The sequence below is a fragment of the Labrus mixtus genome, chromosome 14 (genome assembly GCF_963584025.1).
Source record: "Labrus mixtus chromosome 14, fLabMix1.1, whole genome shotgun sequence".
NCBI lineage: Eukaryota > Metazoa > Chordata > Actinopteri > Labriformes > Labridae > Labrus > Labrus mixtus.
In genome coordinates this window covers 22530916-22555028 of record NC_083625.1, presented here as the reverse complement: position 1 = coordinate 22555028, position 24113 = coordinate 22530916, and the positions used below count along the sequence as shown (strand labels likewise).

Sequence of the window (24113 nt, the reverse complement as noted above, 5' to 3'; positions counted from 1 at the left end):
CTCACACCCATCATTGAGCGACTGGTCCTAGCACATCTGGAAAACTGCCTTCCACCCACACTGGACCCATACCAGTTTGCCTACCGCTGCAATAGGAGTACAGAGGATGCAGTTTCCACCGCGCTGCACTCTGTGGTCAGGACACACCTGCTCCACCACCATCACACTCAACACAGGCGTACCACAGGGCTGTGTGCTGAGCCCATTCCTCTACTCCCTCTTCACCTACGACTGCAGACCTGTACATGGATCCAACACCATTCCACAACATGTCCATATTCTGTATATTATCTGTAATCTAGTATAGCATGCTCACTGCACCTTAATCTGTATATTATAATCTGAAGAATATACTTATATTTATATACTTATATCATTTATTTATATTTTTAGCATCCCATTAATCCAGCCATCCATATATACCCAATAATTCACTTTTTTTAGTCTACATCTGTAAATTCTGTAATTACTGAACATAGCACAGATTCTTGCACTTTCTGCTTATTGCACTTCTGGTGAGATGCCAAACCTCATTTCGTTACTCTATACTTATATATGTGTATATGTGTAATGACAATAAAGTTTCATCTCATCTCATACGTTGATCTAAAAGGTGGGTACTACTAGTGGACTCAGGGGGGCCCTCTTGGATGCTCCTGTGGTAGATAATAAAAAAACATGAAGGGTCCAGGTTGCCCTTCCAGATGCAGAAATATGGTAACATGCCCTTTTTGTGCGCTGGTGTCGCACCGAATATAGCAGGTGCCCCTCTTTTTAATTCGCCCCTCAAACATCCTGAGTCCGCCAGTGGTGGACTCTACCTAGTACAACCACAGAACCGTCTGTTACATGAGTTTGGGTCTTGATCCAATTCTGATGGCGTGACAATAAAAACATTTACTTTGCATCATTACAGATGAGGGGAATTTACTTATTATGTTATGCATAATTTCCTACTCTTAAATGTACTTTGAACGCACCACGCCGTCGCCTCCTGTTTGATGATGAGCTGTACCCACAATGCACCGCGAAGGAGTGAGCATGGCCGACCGTTGCCTTGGAGTGTCATACATACGAGAATGAATGTGGCTCAATCTCAGCAGAATTTTACTAACAGACGATAAAATATAAAAGTGTGCAAAGTTAATCCGACAGGTGATGACTCTGTGATCCCGCCGGGAAGTGTCGACGAGTCCCTGCGCGTGTTTCCGGTGAGAATCTGGAACCCGTTAGCTTTGGCTAGTTAGCAGTGCGTAAGCTAGCCTGTTAGCAGCGCTAGTGATGGTGAATAAATAAATCAGTTTAATGTCAAGTTTACCTCACAGGGTCCAACCTTACTATGTTTTATTTCATCATTAGACGTAACTAAGTTGATTTATTCTGTTATTTTTCTTTAAAGTGTATTTATGTCTTTAATCCTGGACAGGGCTTTAAATGAAGTAATTAGCGTTAATGCTAAGTTGTAGTCAGAAGCTAACGTCAGCTACAAAAGGCTTTGTCTGTTTTATTTAAAGCTCTTATTAGAGCATTATTATTGTTTATCTGCTGGTTTTTAATCTTCTTTCTATCACAGTGGTATGCCATCTTTAAAAGGCCAACTGTTATCATGTTGTTTGTGTTATAATGTCTTATAATAGTTATAATGTCATCATTATTAATATTAGTATTAGTACATCACATACCAGCAACATACACCATACTGTTACAACACAATTGTTATTCGAACAACAGGCCGGACTCGAACCTGCATCACCTGCCTGGAGGACCACAGCCTCCGTTCATGGGGCGTGCACGCCAACCACCAGGCTGCCAGCGCCTCAGTGTAGCTTTTTGAAGCAGTGTTAGGATACGTTGTAATGGATCTATTGGGTCAATAATCAATGAGGCAACATGATGAACACAAGATGAAAACATAGCTGACGTGTGTTTGTTTGTCTTTATTTTAAGATGTAATTGTTGTTTTAAACTTAATGATATGAATAACAACGATACTGTCTCACCCTCTGTATTAAGTCAAATCGAATATTGCATCAGTTATAGCTGCAAATATCAAATCCCCATCTGCAGATTTCAGAGAATTTTGTCTTTTTATTATTTTCACTGTTAACTCTCACATGTGTCTGAATCTCTCCTGAAACAGCAGCCCCTTCCTGTGACAGCTGACCGGAGCCAAGATGGCGGGAGTTATAGCCAAGCGTGAGGGACCGCAGTTCATCAGTGAAGTATCCGTGAGAGGCAACGCCGCCGTGCTGGACTACTGCCGCACCTCTGTATCTGCTCTGTCCGGAGCAACAGCCGGGATCCTGGGCCTGACTGGACTGTACGGCTTCATATTTTATTTCCTCGCCTCGTTCCTCCTGTCTCTGCTGCTCATTCTGAAGGCCGGGCGGCGGTGGAGCAAGTGCTTTAAATCACGACGGCTGCTCTTCACCGGGGGCCTCGTCGGGGGCCTTTTCACCTACGTCCTGTTCTGGACTTTCCTCTATGGGATGGTGCATGTGTACTAAAACGATCCAACACAAATAACCTTGACTTAGTCCTTCTAATAATTTGTAAACCAATGATATTGTCTGCCCTGCTGTTTGTAGATAGATAGGCCTTTAGTGAGAAACATTGTGATTATTTTCCATAATGAACTGACATGAAGGTGTGTCAGTAATTAAGTGATGCAGAATGACCTGTCCTTGTTTCCCTTCTGCCCCACACGTCACGGTGAACATGGACTTGTGTAACCTGTAACTCCTGATCTGCGATCATTTTCATGCATACCAGAGCCATAGTTTAGAGTGTAACATAGATCAAAAACAGATTAATCACATTTAATGTTCAATACTATGATTAAATTAAAACAAACTTGATTTCTGATTGAAATAAAAATACCTCTTAACAACTTTTTTGTCATCATTATTGATCGTTTGTCATCAACTAGAGCTCTCAGAATTTACCAGTTAATCACCATTAATTAAGCTCTGAAGTTAAAGGAGCAATATGTAACTCAGACTCCTAGTGTTTAAAATGGGTACTGCAGTCTAAATTCTAAACATTGTAGAGAGCTGTCTCCCCCCCCTCCTCTCTAGAGTTGATGCTCACAGGTTTCCATGTGGTGAACACTGAAGCTTCAGTGTTTATCCAGCTCTGCATCGGTCTGTAAACCTTTGTGTTCTAACCTCTCTCCATTTTTCAAAAGCATCTCCAATATTGATCCTAGTTTGAGCACGTTTCTGCTCGTGGAGCTTATTAGAAACATGCAGAGGCTTTTTAGGTCGGGTACAATCACTTCTATCTGAACCACTTCTCTTGCCCGCTTCCATCGCTGCAACACCTGTTGGTTTGACCTGATAACTGCTCTCATATCTGGCAAACCGAGGGGCGTCCAAAACGGCCGTGTGGGGTGCCTTCAAACCACCTACCTTCTCTGGTCCAAACAAATCCAGATCATTCAGGACCAGAATCTAACCAGAAAGTTAGGAGGACAGACCGGCTGCTCCTTAATGTCTGATCATATAGTAAGGTCACTTTATCATTTCACTCACTACACATCTTACAGACTGCTCCTTTAATGCATTTTTAAAAAATCTCAATTAATCTGGTGTTATTTTGTCCCTTGCGGCTCACCATAGATAGTCGTCCTCAGTGTCTCCCTGTAGTCTCAGTGATGTAAAAGAAGGACACTGCTGCATCTTTGAATGTCTCATTTCACTTTAACAAACTCTCAGACAGCTCAGCTGACGAGTCCAAAGTAATATCCACCTGATGACATCACACATTGACCTTTGTTAACGTTCCTTTGAGCTGTTTGACCTCAGTTTGGGATCCCTAACCACTTCCTGTTTCTGTGCTCAACTTCATGTCCTCACCTTCCATCTACCATTTGCGCCTTACTTTATTTCAAAATAAAAGCACACAGTAAGTAAAGTTCTTTCAGCTTAAGACAGGACAAACATTCAAAATAAAATGCTTAATAATAATGTGAATAATCGTGACTTAAATGTTATCGTTTGACAGACCTATAACTAACACAAGCATGTTGCACAACTCATCAAATATCAGCTGTCCACTCACAGTTTACACATCATGACGACACAACACGGAGTCACAGCTGAAGTCAATCTGTGAAAACAACGGGCTTTGTCTTCATCTTCAACTCACCCAGAATACAGCAGGAAACATTCACAGTGTTTAAGCTCAACACACGGGTACAGATAGCAGTTAAGACCGTCCACACTTCTCCTCTCATGTTGATTCAAAGATCAGATTTTAAATACATTTTCATCTCGTATTCATGCTCGCAGAATAAATCCTCTGGTGACAATTTGTCGATTTGTTCATGTTTATTTTGACTCGATCTAAGACATCTTAAGTTTTAGATCCAAGCTGATAATGAGCCACAATGAGAAGGGCAGCAATTACAGTCCATTTCCCTAATTCAATCATCATTTCTTTGCAGTGATAGGAATAACTGTTGAGTTGAAAAAGACTCGTGCACACCGTCTAACGGCCAGTAAATATTCTCTAACGCTTCAGGCTTAAATGTTGCAAACACAACAAATCAGTCGGGTTGTAAGAGTCTTGATTCAACTCTGATTGTGATTATTTTACGGTGTCTCATGAAAGGATGTGCAAAGTCATCTCATGATTAATATGTCAAACTAAAGCCCATAATATGTCACTGGATCTGGACAGGAAGCTTCATGAGTCTGATCAACAGCCTTTAAAGCTCAAACATCTGATTCTTGACGCCGTTCATTCTTTGCTTTTGTAAATCAGTATTCAGTATAAATTTGGTGATTTGCTTTGATACTTCTTTTTTATGTTTTTTTGCTGATTGCACCGACATTATCACAACATAATATATGGACCAGGTGTAATCTCCCACAAAGTCCCGCCTCTGGATCCCCACCCTGCCACTGAAATCCACCTTTTGAGTTCGTCCGTCCGCCTCCCGGCCCTCAGAGTCAAACATTAAACCTTTATCTTGGACCAACGTATCTTCAGTCAGAACAAGCGTCACTGAAATAGTGGCTTGCAGACGAGTCGTGCAGGGACGCTCCTCTGCAGGGGATTGCTGTCGCTCGGCCTGCAGATTAAGCTTCTGAAGAGATGGTGATGTGATGCCTTGGCTCTGGTCCCTGCAGAGAGACCATGCCAGAGTATCGCTGTCCTGTGTTGCGTGGAATGGTTGGGCCGCGTGTGTCCACAGGCTGCTGGTTCTCTGCAGCTGGAGACGTCTCATCCGCATTTTTGACGGAGTTTTCTTTCTCTGCAGCCTTTTTCCTGGATTTCCTTTCTTGGTGTCTCGTCTTCCCTTCCTTTGTTTTGGTCTTCTTGCTGTTACGTAATAAAAGAGAGAAAGGTGTTATTAAGTGTGAGCTGGAGGTTTGGAGTAAAGCCTTTGTCATAACAAGGAGTGTGGATACAGCGGGTCATACTTGAAGTCGATGACTTCAAACTTGCTCTCGCGGTAGAAGGAGCTTGTGTTCATCATGTAGAGTAGAATCATATCGCACACAAAGGCTCCCTGATAGGACAGAAAAACATTTATGTGTTAGAGGAGATCATCCGACGCCCTCCAGGGAAACTCGAATATAACTTTTTTCACGCTTAAGCAACAACACGGTGGAGCTGCTTGTCAACAGGCAAGGCAGGCACATGCTTGGGGCCCCAGGCAAGTAAGGGGCCCCAGAGGGCTCACAAACTTAGTCCGAAGCAGTGGCCCAAAATGTGCAAATTTTGCAATGAGAGTAGGAAACCTCCCTAAGGAGCTGACAGCACTCCCTCTCGTTGCCCTGCTATTCATTGCATGCATTGTTGCCGTGGAAACCAAAGTTTGTCAATGAATGTCACCTCAGAAAATTGAAGAGGACTTAGCTGTCTATGGGACAGAAAAAGAAACTGGAATGGGCTGGAGGAGGAGTAAGCATCGGCTGGCAGACATAATGGTGATGATCACTGGTTGGAGGGCCCCTCAATTGATTTTTGCCTGGGGCCCCAACAGGCTCTAGAATCCCCACTGCCTGAAGACGTAATAAACCAAGAAGGTAACACAGATGTGCAGCTTTGGATGTGATAATCCCACAAACATGATCCTTCTACAAATGTGAACAAAAGTAGGAGCCAAAATGTGGAATTTACATGTTCTTTTAATTTCTGCCTGAGATCTAGCTAAACTGTGAGGAGTGTAATTCCGGCACTGAACACTAGGTGGAGTCTTGGTGTGTGTGTGACGGCCCTGTGGCCTGTTAGGTTGTGCCTCCTCTTTTCTTGTGTTGCAGGTTGGTGTAATTAGTATGTGTTGCTGTCCATCAGTCTGACTGGGAGCATCTGGGCCCGGTGCTCACAGTCATGATATAAGCTGCCACTTCACTCTACTTGGAGAGACTTTCTACATGCGCCTTGTTTTGACTTCCCTTTGGTTTGATTAGTGCACCTGCTTATAATTAGTGCATTTGTTGGGAGAGATGTGTGAGTTTTGTTTGTTGGTTTGATTTGTAGCCTTGTGGAGTCTTCATTGGTCCAAGGGAAGGTAAGTATTGACACGCTGATTTAGGATTTGGAGTTTAAGCTTTTATGTCCCCTGTTAGGCTCAGCAGTGTTTCTCCTTTGGGATTCATTGACTTTGTTATTTTTGTAGTGTTGCAGTGAAAGGGGTGGGAGCATGTCTGTGGTTTTGGGGGGTTGCCAACCTAGCTGGTCGCTTTCCCATACCAGCGGTCTCCAGTGTATAAGTACCTGCCATAACTAGCTGTATGAAGACTAGGGATGAGTTTAATTAGTATTTGGTTAGGCAGATAGTGGGGACACTCCTAAATTTAACGCTCCCCTTTTCGGTAAAGTCAGTGTGTTGATACTATACATTCCATTGGTTTGGTGAAGGTGTCATGACGTCTCGTGTTGATGAATTTCTGTCGGCTCCTTCTGAGCACTTGTTAGACTTGTGTACAAAAGAGGATTTGCTTAGAATAGCCGAGCATTATGATACTGAAATAAGTGAGAAAAGACTTAAAGAAAATGTAAAGTCTATTCTAAAAGCAAACCTGTTTGAAATGAAAGATTTGACTGTTGGAGATGCTAATGATAATTTGTTGAATGCTCCTGGGATGTCTTTGCCGTCACTATCTCAGACTTCTGGGTTTTCCTTTGAACAGCAAAAAGAACTATTGTTGCTTCAAATTGAACAGGAAAGAATAAAACAGAAAATTGAGGTTGAGAAAGAATTGGCTATAGAAAAAATTAAATTCGAAAGTGAGCAGGCAAAAATACATTTGGAAAGAGAGAAACTAAATCTAATCAAAGAGGGTAAGCTAAGTCTAGGGGCTGGGCAGGTGTTTGACAGTGGCAGTCTAACCAGGAACCATTCCCCTCTTCACTCTTTTGATTTGATTGGTAACCTGTGACTCATTCCCAAATTTAATGAAAAAGACCCTGAAACGTTCTTTTCTCTCTTTGAAAGAGTTTCAGATTTCAGAAAATGGCCTGATGAGGATCGTACCCTAATGTTACAGTGTGTACTGACAGGAAAAGCTCAGGAAGCCTACTCTGCTCTGTCTGTTACAGACAGTTTAAACTGGGCATGATGGGCATAGATCCATGACTCCAGGGCCTGGCAGTTCATACAGCAGACATCACAAAGAGCTTCACAATAACATGTATTAATAAAAAGAAATTAAAGACCCGATGACTGAAAATTAAAGGTTTAGCAAACGAGTCCTGAACGAGGTTCACTTAACTTGATGGAAGTGAATCCAGGACAGATTCTGAGTCCCACTTTACTCTACTGTAGTGTTGTAGTCAAGACCAACCGAGACCAAGACGTCCCCAAGACCAGAGTGCTCCTAGACCGAGAACTAGACCCTCTCTCCATGCTAGAACCTCTCCATGCTAGACCCCCTCTCCATGATAGACCCTCTCTCCATGCTAGACCCTCTCCATGCTAGACCCTCTCTCCATGCTAGACCCTCTCTCCATGCTATACCCCCTCTCCATGCTAGACCCTCTCCATGCTAGACCCTCTATCCATGCTAGACGACCTCTCCATGCTAGACCCTCTCCATGCTAGACCCTCTATCCATGTAGACCCTCTATCCATGCTAGACGACCTCTCCATGCTAGACCCTCTCCATGCTAGACCCTCTATCCATGCTAGACCCCCTCTCCATGCTAGACCCTCTATCCAAGCTAGACCCTCTCTCCATGATAGAACCTCTCCATGCTAGACCCTCTCTCCATGCTAGACCCTCTATCCATGCTAGACCCTCTCTCCATGCTAGACCCTCTATCCAAGCTAGACCCCCTCTCCATGCTAGACCCTCTATCCAAGCTAGACCCCCTCTATCCAAGCTAGACCCTCTCTCCATGCGAGACCCTCTCTCCATGCGAGACCCTCTCTCCCTACACACAAGTATCCACCGATACATGAACATAATGTTTAAAACGAAAATACTCACGAGACCCAGCAGAGCAACACCCGACCCGATGGCGATGATTGTGGGAATAATATTGAATCTTCCAGCCTGCAACAAAAATGAAACACCTCATTTCAAAATCAGGAAGTTCCATCAGAAAGAAAAAAACTTGTATGACCACCGTACCTTCCCATTGATCATGATATCAAAGCGGATCCCGTAGACCTTGTATAAATCACGATAGCTTTCACCGCTCTGATGCTTGTAGTACCTGGCGTACCTGCAGGGGGGTGTAGATCAAAACTCAGCAGGTGAGACTCAGACAGAGACCAGAAGAGTCTCCTCTTAAATATCTCAGAGGACAGACCTGAAGTTGTACCCTGGTGTGACCGAGTTGTTCAGATTCATGTCCAGACGAGTGAAGCTATACTCTGGATTACAATGTGAGGAGTCTTTATCCAGGTCACAGTCCCACTCAATGAGGACCCCAACGGACCCCCCCTGATGGACCACAGCAGACAGGATGTGTCAGTGCTCACACGTATTATCCGCATCCTTCACCATAACCGTTTTAAATCGTTTTATAAGCCAAGAAGTGATTCTTCACGCAGTCTGAACTGACACATCACAACACTCAGTACCTTAGCAGCCATGTCCTGGAAGTCGTATCCCGTCCAACCGACTAGCTCTCCGAGGCGGAAGATGGGGCAGTAAGGATTGTGTACTCTGTCGTAGGAGCATCTTTTCAGGTAGCCGTCATCGGACGTTTCGAGGACGTTGGACCTGAGAGTCAAAACAGCAAACATGATTAATTAAAGGTCACATATTATTCCACTTCTCCGTGTTCCTCTAACTTTTGTGTCTCCAGTCTGTCTACAAACCCCCCAATGATGAGAAAATCCTCTCTTTCTCTTGCTTGCTCCACTTTTCAGAAAATGTGTGCTCAAACAGGTCGTTTGGAGATTTTCCCTTCATGACATCACAAAGGGCAGTAGCCCCTCCCCCAGGTGGGTGACACTCCCACAGCTAGGTGTTTGTTCTGCCCTCTGAGTCTGCCTTCTCACCATAAACAATAGGGCATGGAGCGAGAAAGCCCGAGACACCCAAAGCCCTTCCAGAGAGGGGGCGTGGTCAAACACAGCTCATTTACATTTAAAGGTACAGACACAGAAACAGCCTGTTCTGAGCAGGGCTGAAATAGAGGGGTTTATAGACATGATCAGAGTGGATTTAGAACAAGAAACTTCACACACATGTTTTGAGGAGCTCTGACACTTATTTACACTGGTTGAAGAGGAGGAGGATATGTCACCATTACATTTTTAATATTGGCTGGACTTTTTTTCAGGAGGTGGTTGGGCTTTTGTTGCCTTCTTTCAGAGACAGGAAGTGGATAGAGTCAGAAATCAGGGAGAGAGGGAGTGTGGGGGATGACATGCAGGAAAGGAGCAACAGGTCCGATTTGAACCCAATACGCCTGCTTGGAGGGCCACAACCCCCGTACATTGGGCGCATGCACCAACCATGACACCACCAACGCCCCTCAGCTGGACTTTTTGATCATCATCTTTGATACCTTTGCTGCTCAAGCTTTAGCTTTAACATTGTTTTTTACAAAGTTATAAGTCCACTTGAGGCTGGCTCATAGAGACCCTGATGTCTCACATATAGCAGACAGCAGAAATCAACAAACAATGATTCTGGTCTGATTCGTCAACATCTTTATCAGCACACACTGTACGGGGGATTTTTTTTTAACTAACCTATTTAGCTTTATGAAGGGTACTAGTCATGCATAATTAGTCGGCATGGCTGATCTGACTGTGAGGGTTTGTCAGGACTCTTAAAACACGACTCAGCTCCAGCTCTCAGCCTGTCGCTAGGTCGACCGAAAGTAAGGCTGAGACAGCATTTCCAGCATGAATGGGACTCCAAAGCCCCCCTCAGGAACAGATGGGTGACGTCACTCACGCTCCGTCCACTCTTACCGTCTATGGTTTGTACTGACGCCACGTCTGATAAATAAGTTTTTTTGAGCTGTAAATCATTCAAAGTTTCTCTATCGGCTTCACAGATGGACAGTGAGGAGAATATGGGATCTTTAAGTTTACTGGGTTTCACTTCTGCTCCCTAACTCCCCCATATACACTCTCTAACAGCCACATATACAGTATGTGTGCCATGTCCTTTGGCTCTGAGCACAGTGTAACTGGATGCGTACCAACCATTAGGAGGGATTTGTATAACAGGCAGATTCTCATTAAACAAAACCAAATCCAGATGAGTGCAGAACATAAAGGGACATAAGAGAGAGGTTGTGTAACTGGAGTAAGATCCTGACTGATGAATTAACAGAGGCTCGATGCATCCCTCTGCTTTCCTGCAGCACTTGAACACTCAGCAGCACCGCTCTGTGGGCTACCCCCATCTGATCGGACACCTGTCCAGGGCACGGCCTGCTGTCAAGGACGTCTCAGATGACTGTTTCACTGTCTCACTCAGTGCAATGCACCGGCCGGTATAAATAGAGGCTCTCTGCACCCTAAAGTTATTTCGAGCAGCCATCGGGGCATGTATATCCCTCAGCACACTCTGCGGTGGGCTCTCTCACGATGCCTTGAAACCATAAGAGCGATCTGCTCCACTTACAGACACTTACTTTGAGAATTCGAACTTCGGAAACCTGATGAAGTTCTTGATGTAGATGGTGAAGTTCTCCGCCGCACTTAGTAAGGGCTCTCTGTGAAGACGGGAAAGAGACAGGCAGCCATGTGAAGAACAAAAAACAACAACAAGACAAGAGGAGCTGACAGGCTGCATTAGTAATAAATAGAACCTGTGAAATATCTCCGTCCCTGTGGGGGATCAGAGTGAGTGTCAGTGTAGTGGCACAAAATGGCTAATATCCAGAGTTCTTAAAGAGAGGAGAGGGGAGGGGGTCTCACGTGGGTCTCTCGCCATATTCAACAGGACACCAGGCGTGGATCTCGCAGGTCCCAGTGCTGTTCAGACACACGCCGGTCTTGATTCCTGATGGACAGAGAGTAAAGACGCTTGGCTTGACTCTTTGTAAACCATTAAAGTTCCCATGAAGAAGCAAACAGAGAGCTGTTAGAATGCACATAATGACATGTTTCAAGCTAACATTCCTCATACTGGACGTCCAATGGTCCCAATCAAACAGTAGTCACTTGCATCAGTGTATGAAAGCGTCCAAATTGAAATAACTTTGGGTGACGTTGGGGTTTATTGTTAATGAATGAAGCAGACACAATTGACCATTATGATGACATGAAATGATGATCTAATCAAAAAGAAATAATCCTCACCATGGCCAGCTATCACTGACTCCCCCTCTGGGCAGTCATCGTCACTCTGACACCGCCCATCTGGAACCTTATTACTCTGTGACACAGAACAAACATTAAGAAGCTGCCACTTGCCAAAATGTTATAATAATGGGTTTTCCTGTTCCCATGTTTACTCACCTCTGCACAGAATCCCAGCCTCTGATTGGGCGTCTCTATGTAATTTGTTACGACGAAGATCACCTGCTCCCCCTACAAATAAAATGACATCCAGACAGGGAGATTCAGAGAGGCAAAGGTTAAACAAATTAGTCTCCAAAGAAGATCAATACCATTTAATCTGTATAGACAGATGCTGAGGCTAATAAGATATCCACTGAGGCAGACACTCGATAGTATCACCATCTATCTGACTGAGGTGAGACTGGATGGATGGATGGTTTGATGGATAGACGGAAGGATTACAGACAGATATGGATAGAGGGACAGATGGATGGATGGATGCATGGACGGATTGATGACAGGGGAATGGATGGATGGATGGTTTGATGGATAGACGGACGGATTACAGACAGATATATGGATGGATGACAAAAGTATGGATGAAGAGATGGATGACAGATAGATGATGGATGGATGGTTGAATGAATGGATGACAGAAGTATGGATGGAGAGAAGGATTACAAATAGATGATAGATGGTTGGCTGGATGGATGACATAGGGAGGGATGGATGGATGACAGAGGGATGGATGGACTGAAGGATGGATGGATGGATGGATGACATATGGATGACAGAGGGATGGATGGATGGATGGATGGATGGATGGATGACAGAAGTATGGATGGATGGACAGATGGATGACAGAGGGATGGATGGATGAATGACAGAGGGATGGATGGATGGATGACAGAAGTATGGATGGATGGACGGACGGATGGATGGATGGATGATGGATGACAGAAGTATGGATGGATGGATGACAGAAGTATGGATGGATGGACAGATGGATGACAGAGGGATGGATGGATGGATGACAGAGGGATGGATGGATGGATGACAGAAGTATGGATGGATGGACGGACGGATGGATGGATGGATGATGGATGACAGAATATGGATGGATGGATGGATGGGTGGACTAATGGATGACATAGGGATGCATGGAGAGAAGGATTGTAGATAGATGATGGATGGTTGGACAGATGGGTGGATGGATCTATAGACGGATGGATGGACTGATTGATGGATAACAGGGCGGCTGTGGCTTAGTGGTAGAGTTGGCCGTCTCTCAACCGGAAGGTCAGGGGTTTGATCCCCAGCCCATGGCGCCACATGTGGTGAATGAATGGATGTGTTAACACTGAATGACTCTTTACTCAGCAGCCTCTACCATCAGTGTGTGAATGTGTAGGTGTGACCTGGGATGTAAAGCGTCAGATGACTAGAAAACACATTTTTAAAAAAGCACGCTCAACTCCATTTACCATAGATAGATAAACAGACTCACACTAGGGGGTATGACGTAATCCTCCGAGTTCCACAGCTGAACGCCCGTCTCTGAGCTGTTGGTCAGTGTGACACCTTTAAGCTTGGTGATGACAGAGGTCTGGATGCCCTCCTCTCTCTCCTGGTAACCTTTCCTCATCAAAAACACCCACCTGTAAAATGAAAGAGAGAAAGTTTTTAACATAGTGCAGCATGTGTGATTCCCCTTGTTCAGCAGCCTCGTGGTTCAGCCTGCGTGACATCACACACTGCCATCAACAGTGTTGGTAATGTGGGAATGAATCCTAGACAAGATCATAGAATAATTCTAGAGTTACATCGGAGGGGAGCAAATTACAAGTCTCAACATGATATAACATCATAATAATTTTTTTTTTTAATCATCTAGTGTGCAGCTAGTTAAATTGGGGATTTTCTGCTTCTCTTTGTTGTCTATATCCGTTTTCAGGTGCAAAGACTCGGCATCACGGACAGACATTTAGAAATATGCACTGCTGTATTTTCTGTTGTATGAATGTGTGTATTTTTTAACTTTCTGTATCTGCAGGCTGCAGCGTGTTTTGTGTTAATGCAGCTGTTTTGCCTTTTTTTGCAGCGTGTTTGTTTCTTTTGAAGCACGTTTGTTTCTTTTGCAGTGTGTTTCAGTCATTGCATTTGTTTGCATTTGCTTTTGATTGTGCTGCAGTTTCTGAACATGTTGCACGCTTTTCTAAAATGCATCGTTTCAGCATGTTGCCGAGCCTTTGCACCTATCGGCCACCGTACCATTGGATTGAAATTTCGGGCAATATAAATGTTTTGTTAAAAACGAATCAGTTAGCACACACACACACACACACACACACACACACACACACACACACACACACACACACACACACACACACGTCTCAGACATGACAAGGCAATACAATCAGAGCATGAACATAAGCAGCCCTGCCTAAGCTGCACAGCATGCCAATGAGCCCCATCTGATTTCATAAGCAGCCATCATCAGCCACCACTCTGCTGCCTCTGAATGTAAAGCCTCTCTTTTAATGCTGTCAAATCACTTTTTGTTCACAAGTTTTAAAGGTCAAACCAGAAACTATCTGACGTCGGCAAACTGTCCCTGTCACCTGCTCATCATTCCTGTCTGCGTGACATCATCACACGGATAACGTCCTGTCTCTACGAAATATAAGACACTTTAATTCAACAATGTAAACTTCTCAACTTATGAGATAAAAGAAGGTCTCCACAGCGAGGACTCCTCCACAACAGAAACAAAGTCACCGCTTCACTTTCAGCTGCACTATTTTTAACTTTGTGAATCACTTTCTAAACGGCACTGCTGCTGCCGCTGCTTACCCGATTATGTATCCCAGCACCGCCAGCTGATACAGTCTGAATAATATCCCGATCTTCCTGTTTTCGGCGATGACATATTTCTCCGTCTTGTAGTTGAGGAGAGAAACGAAGAAGACTCCCCAGCCTGCCATGTCTCCTGCACGATGAGGCGCTCAGCAGCTCGCAGCTCATATGATCCACTGCTTCACTGTCAGGCAGGCAGACCCACACAGACACAGACAGGGACAGGGACAGCCAGAACAATGACTGCTATAAAACAATACGAGAGGCATGGGAGGAAATGTAACTGCAGTATTAAACCTGGAGCTTCACAAAACTTCTATCAAGCAGCAGTTTTAACGAGAAGTCCTGTGTAGATGTAGATTCATTATGAGCTTTTAATCACCTAACTTACTGCAGCTGGTATTGATTTATAATTAAAAACAATTAATAATAAAAATAAGGTTTCTGCATTTATCTTCCATTTAGAGAGCTAACTACAGTATGCATGTTTAAGGTGTAACAGCAGGGCCGTGCAGAGGGGTGATAAGGACGGGCAGGTACTGTTGTAGTCAAGAAGACCCAGACCAAGACAGACGTGGGAAGTAGCAATACCAAATCAGTCGTGTTCCTGACCGGTAAAAATCCAGAGTCCGCCCAGTCAGAGACCGAGTAAACATGCTTTTGATTCCAAGACGAGACCGAGACCTTCAAAAAGGGGTCTGCAGACCGGTCTTGAGGCCAACACCGATCTCAAGCACTCAAACACCACGGGCAGGTAAATGAAAGAGGCACCCTTAATGTGCATCTCAGAGCTCAATAGTTTGTTTTAGAGGTAATCATTACATGTCATGATGTTATAACCATCACAGGTAGACTGACCACGAGCTGCCTGAGTGTGAAACGATTGTTTATGCTCCTGTAGGAGACACAAGTTTGTATGAAATCAACCTTGATTTAGCAAACAGTGTCACAGAAAGAGAGACAGATGTAGAAGAAAGATAACAAAAATGAAAAAGCGTCCAGTGGAGAGCGAGCGGCGGCAGGTTTCTCAGGTGTATTTATGCTGAACTGGTGATGTTTTATGCTTCCTGTAAAGTTTTTATCCTGTAAATCCAGTTTTATTGCTTTGTGAAATGTGAATCCCTGTGTCCTCCTGTGCACTTTGAACAAATTAACTATAAACTCGTGGAGAAAAGGAGAACAAAAACTACGCCTGCTCTGAGCCGTTAAAGTCCTGACACACGGCACAGCGTCTGAAACATGTGAAACATCATTAATAAGATGTTTAAAAATGTGAACATAAGGTACAAATATTCTGTAGTGAAGTGAAAAGAAAGCAGGACAGTGGAGCAGATGATGAAGATTCAAAATAAAAGTAAACGACTGAGTGCCGCTCGTCGAGCCCTAACACATTTCAGAGTTGTAACGGGACGTGTCTTGTCGCGGCGGCCGCCATGACAAGCACGACATGTTTATCGTTGCCATGGAAACACCGGCTGTTACCTCAAAGACCGCTGACTACAGTCAACTTGGAGGTCGTTTTCATCGGGGGGCTAGCCTAAATGTCATCCTTTGTTATTGTTTTGATTGAGAGCCCCCTGGTGGCTGAATTTACATACTATGCCTTTAATAACATAACTTCTGTTTACATTATAGCGCTTGTTCATTGATTTTATGATTTATTTGGGGGCTTTTCGCCTTTATTTAGATGGGAGAGCGGATAGAGTAAGAAATCTGGGGAGAGAGAGAGAGTGGGGAAAGGAGCCGCAGATCAGACTTGAACCTGGGCTGCCCGCCTGGAGGACTATAACCACTTCCTTTTTCTGTGCTCAAATTAATGTCTTAACCTTCCGTCTACCAGAATGTCCTTACTTATTTCAAAATTAAAGCACACAGCAAGTAAAGTACTCTCAGCTAAAGACAGTACAAAAATTCTAAATAAAAGCCAAACAATTTCTATTTTTAAATGTGAATAATTGAATTTCCAACATGCGATTAAATATTGAAATTTAGAGATAAATTGCGATCACCAGCCCAGCTGTGCACAGCAGCTGCTTTATGAGATTTATATAACCTCTGTCAGATTAACAAGTGTATGAACTAAGGAACAAAACAAATCGAGCTGGACCTGCACTCTCCACAGAGTACACACGGAAGTAAAGGCTTTTACGAGCCTTACGATGGAGAGATAGCGCCCTCTTGTGGATAAAAGGAACATTACATCCCTTATATACAGCTACATGAGTAACTGATTTAACATCATCCAGGATTCAGAGTCCAGAGCTCACAGGGTTTTGGACAATCGTTCACAGACTTTGAAGTCACGAGGTTTCTCTGTTGACAGGATGTCATTATAAAGAGTTGATGCTAAGACTCTTAATATTAGATCTGTTAATTTGTAGATCTATAAATGCTCCTGGTTTAACAGAGGGTCAGTAACTTCACAAACCGACCTCCAGGAACAATTTAGAAAGAACTCAAAGGTAAGCCAGCCTAGTCTCTTCAGAGAAATTAAGCAACCATGAATTATGTTGTAATATCTGTGACTATGAGGACTCTGTGGCCTTCACGTACCCTCTCAGACAGGCTTGATATCGTTGTCGACAGGAAAGCTATACTCCACATTATGCCATAATATCTGCCTTCGGAGTGAGGGGGCTGCAAGTCTTCAAATTTTAGATTAGTACTACAAAAATGGCCACCCAGCTAACTTCAGTGTCACATTATTTTTGTTCAACACTCCTCTCTACATGGAGCTGAAGTCCATTTTAGAGTTACCTTTAAAAGAACATCTGTTCTCTTCAGATATAAAACATTGAAATAAATGTAAAATATACCTTTTCTAAAACATACAGTTACAGTTTGGGATGTTGGACACAGACATGTAGGCGATACGTCTGCATCGTCTCAATTTACTCCTATTTGTGGTCACGACAAGCCGTTTACACTGAGCAGACAGGATGAAGATTTTAGTCAAATGTGTTAAATTAAAGATATTTCAACAATGTGTTCATGTTCTTAAGGTGAATGTAACAAAAACAGGTAACACACAGTATCACTTAGTCGGTCCACTTTTATTTCTTTAGGTTGTCATGTAATTCAGTTGAAAACGATGGTACCAACTATTGACCTCCCCTCAGACGCAGTACAAGATGGAGGGTGGACTCCTTCTGGATGTTGTAGTCGGAGAGGGTGCGGCCGTCTTCCAGCTGCTTACCAGCAAAGATCAGCCTCTGCTGATCTGGGGGAATGCCTTCCTTGTCCTGGATCTTGGCCTTGACATTCTCAATGGTGTCACTTGGCTCCACCTCCAGGGTGATGGTTTTGCCTGTGAGGGTCTTCACAAAGATCTGCATGCCTCCCCTCAGACGCAGGACAAGGTGGAGGGTGGATTCTTTCTGGATGTTGTAGTCGGAGAGGGTGCGGCCATCTTCCAGCTGCTTACCAGCAAAGATCAGCCTCTGCTGGTCTGGGGGAATGCCTTCCTTGTCCTGGATCTTGGCCTTGACGTTCTCAATGGTGTCACTGGGCTCCACCTCCAGGGTGATGGTCTTACCAGTGAGGGTCTTCACAAAGATCTGCATGCCTCCCCTCAGACGCAGGACAAGATGGAGGGTGGATTCTTTCTGGATGTTGTAGTCGGAGAGGGTGCGGCCATCTTCCAGCTGCTTGCCGGCAAAGATCAGCCTCTGCTGATCTGGGGGGATGCCTTCCTTGTCCTGGATCTTGGCCTTGACATTTTCAATGGTGTCACTTGGCTCCACCTCTAGGGTGATGGTCTTGCCAGTGAGGGTCTTCACAAAGATCTGCATGTTTGGACCTGTGAGAATTATCATATTATTATCGTGTTACAAATACCCTTTAATGATATAGGGTGAAAAAGACAACAGAAGCACTTCTGTTATCTCTCAAACCACCATTGCTCATGAAGGGGAAGTCATTGTATATTGGTATAAATGATCATCAGGTAAATTACCAGGTCCAGGCCCTCGGGAGGGATTGACAAATATCAAACTAATTTAATTCAAAGGGCTATAAACATTGACAACACCCCATGAATACAAAATAAATTACTTCTTCTTGCCAGGTCTATCTTTTACGGTTAGCTCGTTTAGTACGTCGGCTAGTTGTTGAAATTACGTTCATATGATGTGTGTAATAGTTATTTCTTCTGACAAAACGCGAAAATACTGACTTGTAGTCTTGAACAAACTGGTAGGGGGCCGGTGATTCGAGCACCGCCGCCATTTTAAAAATATGCTATTGTTTTTTTGGCCTTCGTTGTCGTTGTTTACGAGCGGCAAACCGGCCCCCGAAAACCGGGAAGAAAGCCGTAAATCGGTTAAACAACTTAAGCAGACAACAGTATCGTTAATAACATCGACATTTTCGTCATTGTTTTGAGTTTTAACGCAGAATGTACTTACAGTTTGACTCAGTATCTTCTTGACCTACTTTACCCCTGCGATGTGTCTCTCTCTGACTGTACGGTAGGGTTGCCAGGGCGACGGGATGATTTTATACCGGACACACGTCATCGAAGGGTGTTCATCCGCAATTGAAAATAGTTCCTATTAAAGAAGCGATAAACATCGGAGATAAAATATTTTTTCACTTATTTCACATGTAAAATAAAAAAAACTGTCTGCCATTGTCAACTTATTTATTTTATTATCGTATGTACCTGTGTATTGTTCTGAAGTTCTGAAGTTTTACTCCCTCCTTTTAAGCTTTTTCTGACTGATTTAACATGCTTTTTTGAGTCTATTGTATTAGTTACAAACAGCAAAATCAATGTCAATGATTTCAATTTATTCAGAACCTTTTTTCTAAATGAGTCCATCAGTTAAATTATTTAATTGGGGATTATTAAGGTTTAGGAGTTTCCTTGTACTTAATGTCCTTTTGTAAACTGCCTTGTCTGACTCTTTGTACATTTTCATATTTCAATAAAGTTTAACCAGAAAAAGACAAAAACAAGAGGGAGAAAAAAGATCTTATTTCTTATAGAAAATGTTGTCTTTAATTTAATTGTAGTTAATTTTGTAAATACACAATACCCCAGAGCCCCTGAAGTCCCAAAAACTAAACTAAAATATCTTAGCTGATAACGTGTGCGTCCAATATAATATCACACATTATAATTATCTTGAGCCCTGGGCCAGAAGGGGGCTCCTAAGGACTGTAAAACCCTTATTTTAAATCTGCAGAGGCTCAAAATGTGCAAAGTTTGTAATGACAGTAAGAAACCTCCCTAATGGGGCCCCCTTAGTTTGAAAGTCACCAAAGGAAAACCAAGGGGAGTAATCTGTCTGGGAGTAACTGAAATAAACACAGACTCTGCCCACACCATTTGTACAGTATCGTTTCCTGTGTCAGAGTACTTACAACATGGGGTGCTGGTGGTGCAGTGGTTAGTACTCACGCCCCATTTACAGAGGCTGGGGTCCTTCAGGCAGGTGGCCGGGTTCGGGTCAGACCTGTGGATCCTGTCCCGCACCCCGCCCCTTCCCCCGCTCTCTGATTTCTGACTGTATCCACTGTCCTCTCTCTCCAGTGAAGGAACAGAAGGCCCAAGGATAAATCTTTAACACAAAATAATACTTATAACATAATGGCGAGGAACGCTGGTTGGAGGGGCCCCCGTTGAATTTCTATGCCTATAGGGGCCCCAAAAGACTCTGTGATCGCCACTGAACATAACATCAGTGAATCATGTGTTGGTAACAGCTGCTTCTTTAAGTTCTTCTTGAGATTTCAGAAAATAATGTGACATTTTTATTATATCATCCAGCTCGTCACCGACCTGTGGTCCTTGAAGCCTTCGTTTCATCCCATAGAGAGATGTTCTTTCCTTATTAGGGAGGATGCATGTAACCAAAACACCTCAAACTGAACCTTTGGGATTCAAAAGAACAAAGGGATGATTTCCTCGAATCAGAGGTCATCAATTTACACTTCCTGTATCCCATCTTTGAAGATTAGTGAACATCAGCCCAGCCTTGTCTCCTTGGTAACATGTTGTCTGGCTGGTTGACAGTAGATGGCGCCACATACCCTTTCATATAAACTCTACACCTCTCCAGTGTTCTGCAGACTTTGCTTCTGGCTGCTCAGGAGTTTTAGTCCCCTTTAATACCCTGATTAGAGTTTTAATTATTCCCATATACATTCGAAGAGTACAAATTGATGTAACGGTATCTTATTTACTGTATTGTTGGCTTTTATACACGTGGCAGTAGTATTAGATATAAAAACTACAAAAGCAATATGGATGTTTATTATCAGAATTAGTATTTTAAATTTGTCACCACTGCTGGTGAAACAGCTGCTGTTGCTCTACAATGTTTCAAGACATTGAGCGTGCATTTTGTTATTTATTGTGGTCATGCACTTGAGTTTCTATTGTTTGGGTATGCTTCTTTTTCTACTGTTTATAAACTTCTCACTTTAAAACAAGGGACATGTTCTGGTTTTTATATAGTTGAAATCATAAACTTGGTACAGCTTTATCTAGCTAGCCAAATTCATGAAAATGTTTCAGTACTTTCATATTCTTAATCTGACCCTCTGATAAACCTGTAACCTATGAGAAGAGAATAAAAACTACTGAATAGTTACCTGCCCCCCCAACTATAATAAACCACATTCATCCCTCTAAAGTTAGCAACTGATTACTTTACTGACAATGATATTAAACCAATCAGTATTCTCTGCTGATTAATAGTACCAAACAATGAAGGAACAATACCAGGAAGTTCAGTTTAAAGTTTTATTAAGTGATGTGCATTAAACGTTTGGTCATGTCGTTTTTCACTTGTAACATTTTCATAACAGGGCAGGTAGAACATGTCATACATAGCACGTAAACTTTGAGGAAATAAGGTTAAGAACATGGAATCATTTGAATGGCTTTACTGCCCTCCCCTCAGACGCAGGACAAGATGGAGGGTGGACTCCTTCTGGATGTTGTAGTCGGAGAGGGTGCGGCCATCTTCCAGCTGCTTGCCGGCAAAGATCAGCCTCTGCTGATCTGGAGGGATGCCCTCCTTGTCCTGGATCTTGGCCTTGACGTTCTCAATGGTGTCACTTGGCTCCACCTCCAGGGTGATGGTTTTCCCAGTGAGGGTCTTCACAAAGATCTGCATGCCTCCCCTCAGACGCAGGACAAGATGGAGGGTAGATTCTTTCTGGATGTTGTAGTCGGAGAGGGTGCGGCCATCTTCCAGCTGTTTGCCGGCAAAGATCAGCCTCTGCTGATCTGGGGGAATGCCTTCCTTGTCCTGGATCTTGGCCTTGACGTTCTCAATGGTGTCACTGGGCTCCACCTCCAGGGTGATGGTCTTACCAGTGAGGGTTTTAACAAAGATTTGCATGCCTCCCCTCAGACGCAGGACAAGATGGAGGGTGGACTCCTTCTGGATGTTGTAGTCGGAGAGGGTGCGGCCATCTTCCAGCTGCTTACCAGCAAAGATCAGCCTCTGCTGATCTGGGGGAATGCCTTCCTTGTCCTGGATCTTGGCCTTGACGTTCTCAATGGTGTCACTGGGCTCCACCTCCAGGGTGATGGTCTTACCAGTGAGGGTTTTAACAAAGATTTGCATGCCTCCCCTCAGACGCAGGACAAGATGGAGGGTGGACTCCTTCTGGATGTTGTAGTCGGAGAGGGTGCGGCCATCTTCCAGCTGCTTACCAGCAAAGATCAGCCTCTGCTGATCTGGGGGAATGCCTTCCTTGTCCTGGATCTTGGCCTTGACGTTCTCAATGGTGTCACTGGGCTCCACCTCCAGGGTGATGGTTTTCCCAGTGAGGGTCTTCACAAAGATCTGCATGCCTCCCCTCAGACGCAGGACAAGATGGAGGGTGGACTCCTTCTGGATGTTGTAGTCGGAGAGGGTGCGGCCGTCTTCCAGCTGTTTGCCGGCAAAGATCAGCCTCTGCTGATCTGGGGGAATGCCTTCCTTGTCCTGGATCTTGGCCTTGACGTTCTCAATGGTGTCACTTGGCTCCACCTCCAGGGTGATGGTTTTCCCAGTGAGGGTCTTGACGAAGATCTGCATGCCTCCCCTCAGACGCAGGACAAGATGGAGGGTGGATTCTTTCTGGATGTTGTAGTCGGAGAGGGTGCGGCCATCTTCCAGCTGCTTACCAGCAAAGATCAGCCTCTGCTGATCTGGGGGAATGCCTTCCTTGTCCTGGATCTTGGCCTTGACATTCTCAATGGTGTCGCTTGGCTCCACCTCCAGGGTGATGGTCTTACCAGTGAGGGTCTTGACGAAGATCTGCATGCCTCCCCTCAGACGCAGGACAAGATGGAGGGTGGACTCCTTCTGGATGTTGTAGTCGGAGAGGGTGCGGCCATCTTCCAGCTGTTTGCCGGCAAAGATCAGCCTCTGTTGGTCTGGGGGGATGCCCTCCTTGTCCTGGATCTTGGCCTTGACATTCTCAATGGTGTCACTTGGCTCCACCTCCAGGGTGATGGTCTTTCCAGTGAGGGTCTTCACAAAGATCTGCATGCCTCCCCTCAGACGCAGGACAAGGTGGAGGGTGGACTCCTTCTGGATGTTGTAGTCGGAGAGGGTGCGGCCATCTTCCAGCTGCTTACCAGCAAAGATCAGCCTCTGCTGATCTGGGGGAATGCCTTCCTTGTCCTGGATTTTTGCCTTGACATTCTCAATGGTGTCACTTGGCTCCACCTCAAGGGTGATGGTCTTGCCAGTGAGAGTTTTCACAAAGATCTGCATTTTTTTTCTTCACCTATGTAGATAAAAAAGTACATCAAAATATAAATTACTTACATCTGATTTAAGTAATGCATTTACATATCGTTAGAGCGAGAATAATTAATAGTCAATAAAATTGTATCAAGATTGCTTCAGCTAAACAAAGTCAATTCACTGGATATATATATTTGTATGACTTGTTGCTTAACATTAAATAGAACTAGATAATCACATTTCCATTAAACATTAAATTAAGGGTCAAATCAACATAACAGATAGCTTGGTAGAAAATATGGAGCGAGCGCCATTTTGAGATCATATTGACCTTCCTTTTGTTCAGCTGACGTCATCAGATAATGGACGGCACTCGAAATGTCGAGTCATTGCTATCGCTAACATTAGCTTAACACTACAGCTGACGTCGAACACGGTAACAAATAGCTCGACGTTAACCATCGAAATCACCGTGTAAAACGCTCGAAATCTACAGGGATAATGTTTTCACCAAATTTAAATGACAATTTGAGAATAATTTCCGAGTTAATGGTTTTTCCCAATCGTCTGAAGCTAACTATGAAGCTTCTGGGCATCGACCAAGTTATAAAACTTAAAATTTAAACCCATTGTCGATAAGAACAGCTATTTCATTAACATAAAAAGAATAACAGTACTTACTGTCGTTAGACGCAGTAAATATCGAGTTTCTTGATTGCGTAGTTGTGCTTCCGTCTCCTTCGAGGAAGATGTCTACTGCACCACAGACAAAACACTCTATATATACATCGGCGTCTGCACACGTCATCCCTCAATATCCGTCCGCATTTGAAAGTAGTTCCTAC

At 43.9% G+C, this 24113-nt stretch overlaps 4 protein-coding genes across 8 annotated transcripts in view; 1 reads left to right on the top strand and 3 right to left on the bottom strand.

The window, feature by feature from the left end:
- trpv1 (transient receptor potential cation channel, subfamily V, member 1) overlaps positions 1 to 24113 on the bottom strand; it is a 127076-nt gene that overhangs the window by 31871 nt on the left and 71092 nt on the right. The gene's annotated exons all lie outside the window — the stretch shown is intronic.
- Positions 1002 to 2890, top strand: emc6 (ER membrane protein complex subunit 6). 2 transcript variants are annotated; one of them, XM_061056257.1, is made up of 2 exons: positions 1002 to 1211; positions 2144 to 2890. In XM_061056257.1, the coding sequence occupies exon 2, from the start codon at positions 2175 to 2177 to the stop codon at positions 2505 to 2507; it is 333 nt and encodes a 110-aa protein (XP_060912240.1). In that variant the 5' UTR covers positions 1002 to 1211; positions 2144 to 2174; the 3' UTR covers positions 2508 to 2890. The 2 variants fall into 2 exon arrangements, with proteins under 2 accessions (XP_060912240.1, XP_060912239.1); XM_061056256.1 differs by having other exon boundaries at positions 1004 to 1211; positions 2141 to 2890.
- Positions 3912 to 14801, bottom strand: p2rx5 (purinergic receptor P2X, ligand-gated ion channel, 5). Of its 2 annotated transcripts, XM_061056224.1 has the most exons (12): positions 14570 to 14799; positions 13221 to 13371; positions 11891 to 11962; positions 11732 to 11807; positions 11348 to 11432; positions 11062 to 11142; positions 9044 to 9185; positions 8770 to 8903; positions 8589 to 8682; positions 8445 to 8510; positions 5430 to 5518; positions 3912 to 5328 (listed from the first exon to the last, which is right to left on the bottom strand). In XM_061056224.1, the coding sequence occupies exons 1-12, from the start codon at positions 14698 to 14700 to the stop codon at positions 5085 to 5087; spliced, it is 1365 nt and encodes a 454-aa protein (XP_060912207.1). In that variant the 5' UTR covers positions 14701 to 14799; the 3' UTR covers positions 3912 to 5084. The 2 variants fall into 2 exon arrangements, with proteins under 2 accessions (XP_060912207.1, XP_060912208.1); XM_061056225.1 differs by lacking the exon at positions 5430 to 5518 and having other exon boundaries at positions 5086 to 5328; positions 14570 to 14801.
- Positions 17609 to 24079, bottom strand: ubb (ubiquitin B). Of its 3 annotated transcripts, XM_061056246.1 has the most exons (3): positions 23950 to 24078; positions 21473 to 23308; positions 17609 to 18364 (listed from the first exon to the last, which is right to left on the bottom strand). In XM_061056246.1, the coding sequence occupies exons 2-3, from the start codon at positions 23293 to 23295 to the stop codon at positions 17674 to 17676; spliced, it is 2514 nt and encodes an 837-aa protein (XP_060912229.1). In that variant the 5' UTR covers positions 23296 to 23308; positions 23950 to 24078; the 3' UTR covers positions 17609 to 17673. The 3 variants fall into 3 exon arrangements, with proteins under 3 accessions (XP_060912229.1, XP_060912227.1, XP_060912228.1); XM_061056244.1 differs by lacking the exon at positions 21473 to 23308 and having other exon boundaries at positions 17609 to 18371; positions 23946 to 24079; XM_061056245.1 differs by lacking the exons at positions 21473 to 23308; positions 23950 to 24078 and adding an exon at positions 18979 to 19118 and having other exon boundaries at positions 17609 to 18371.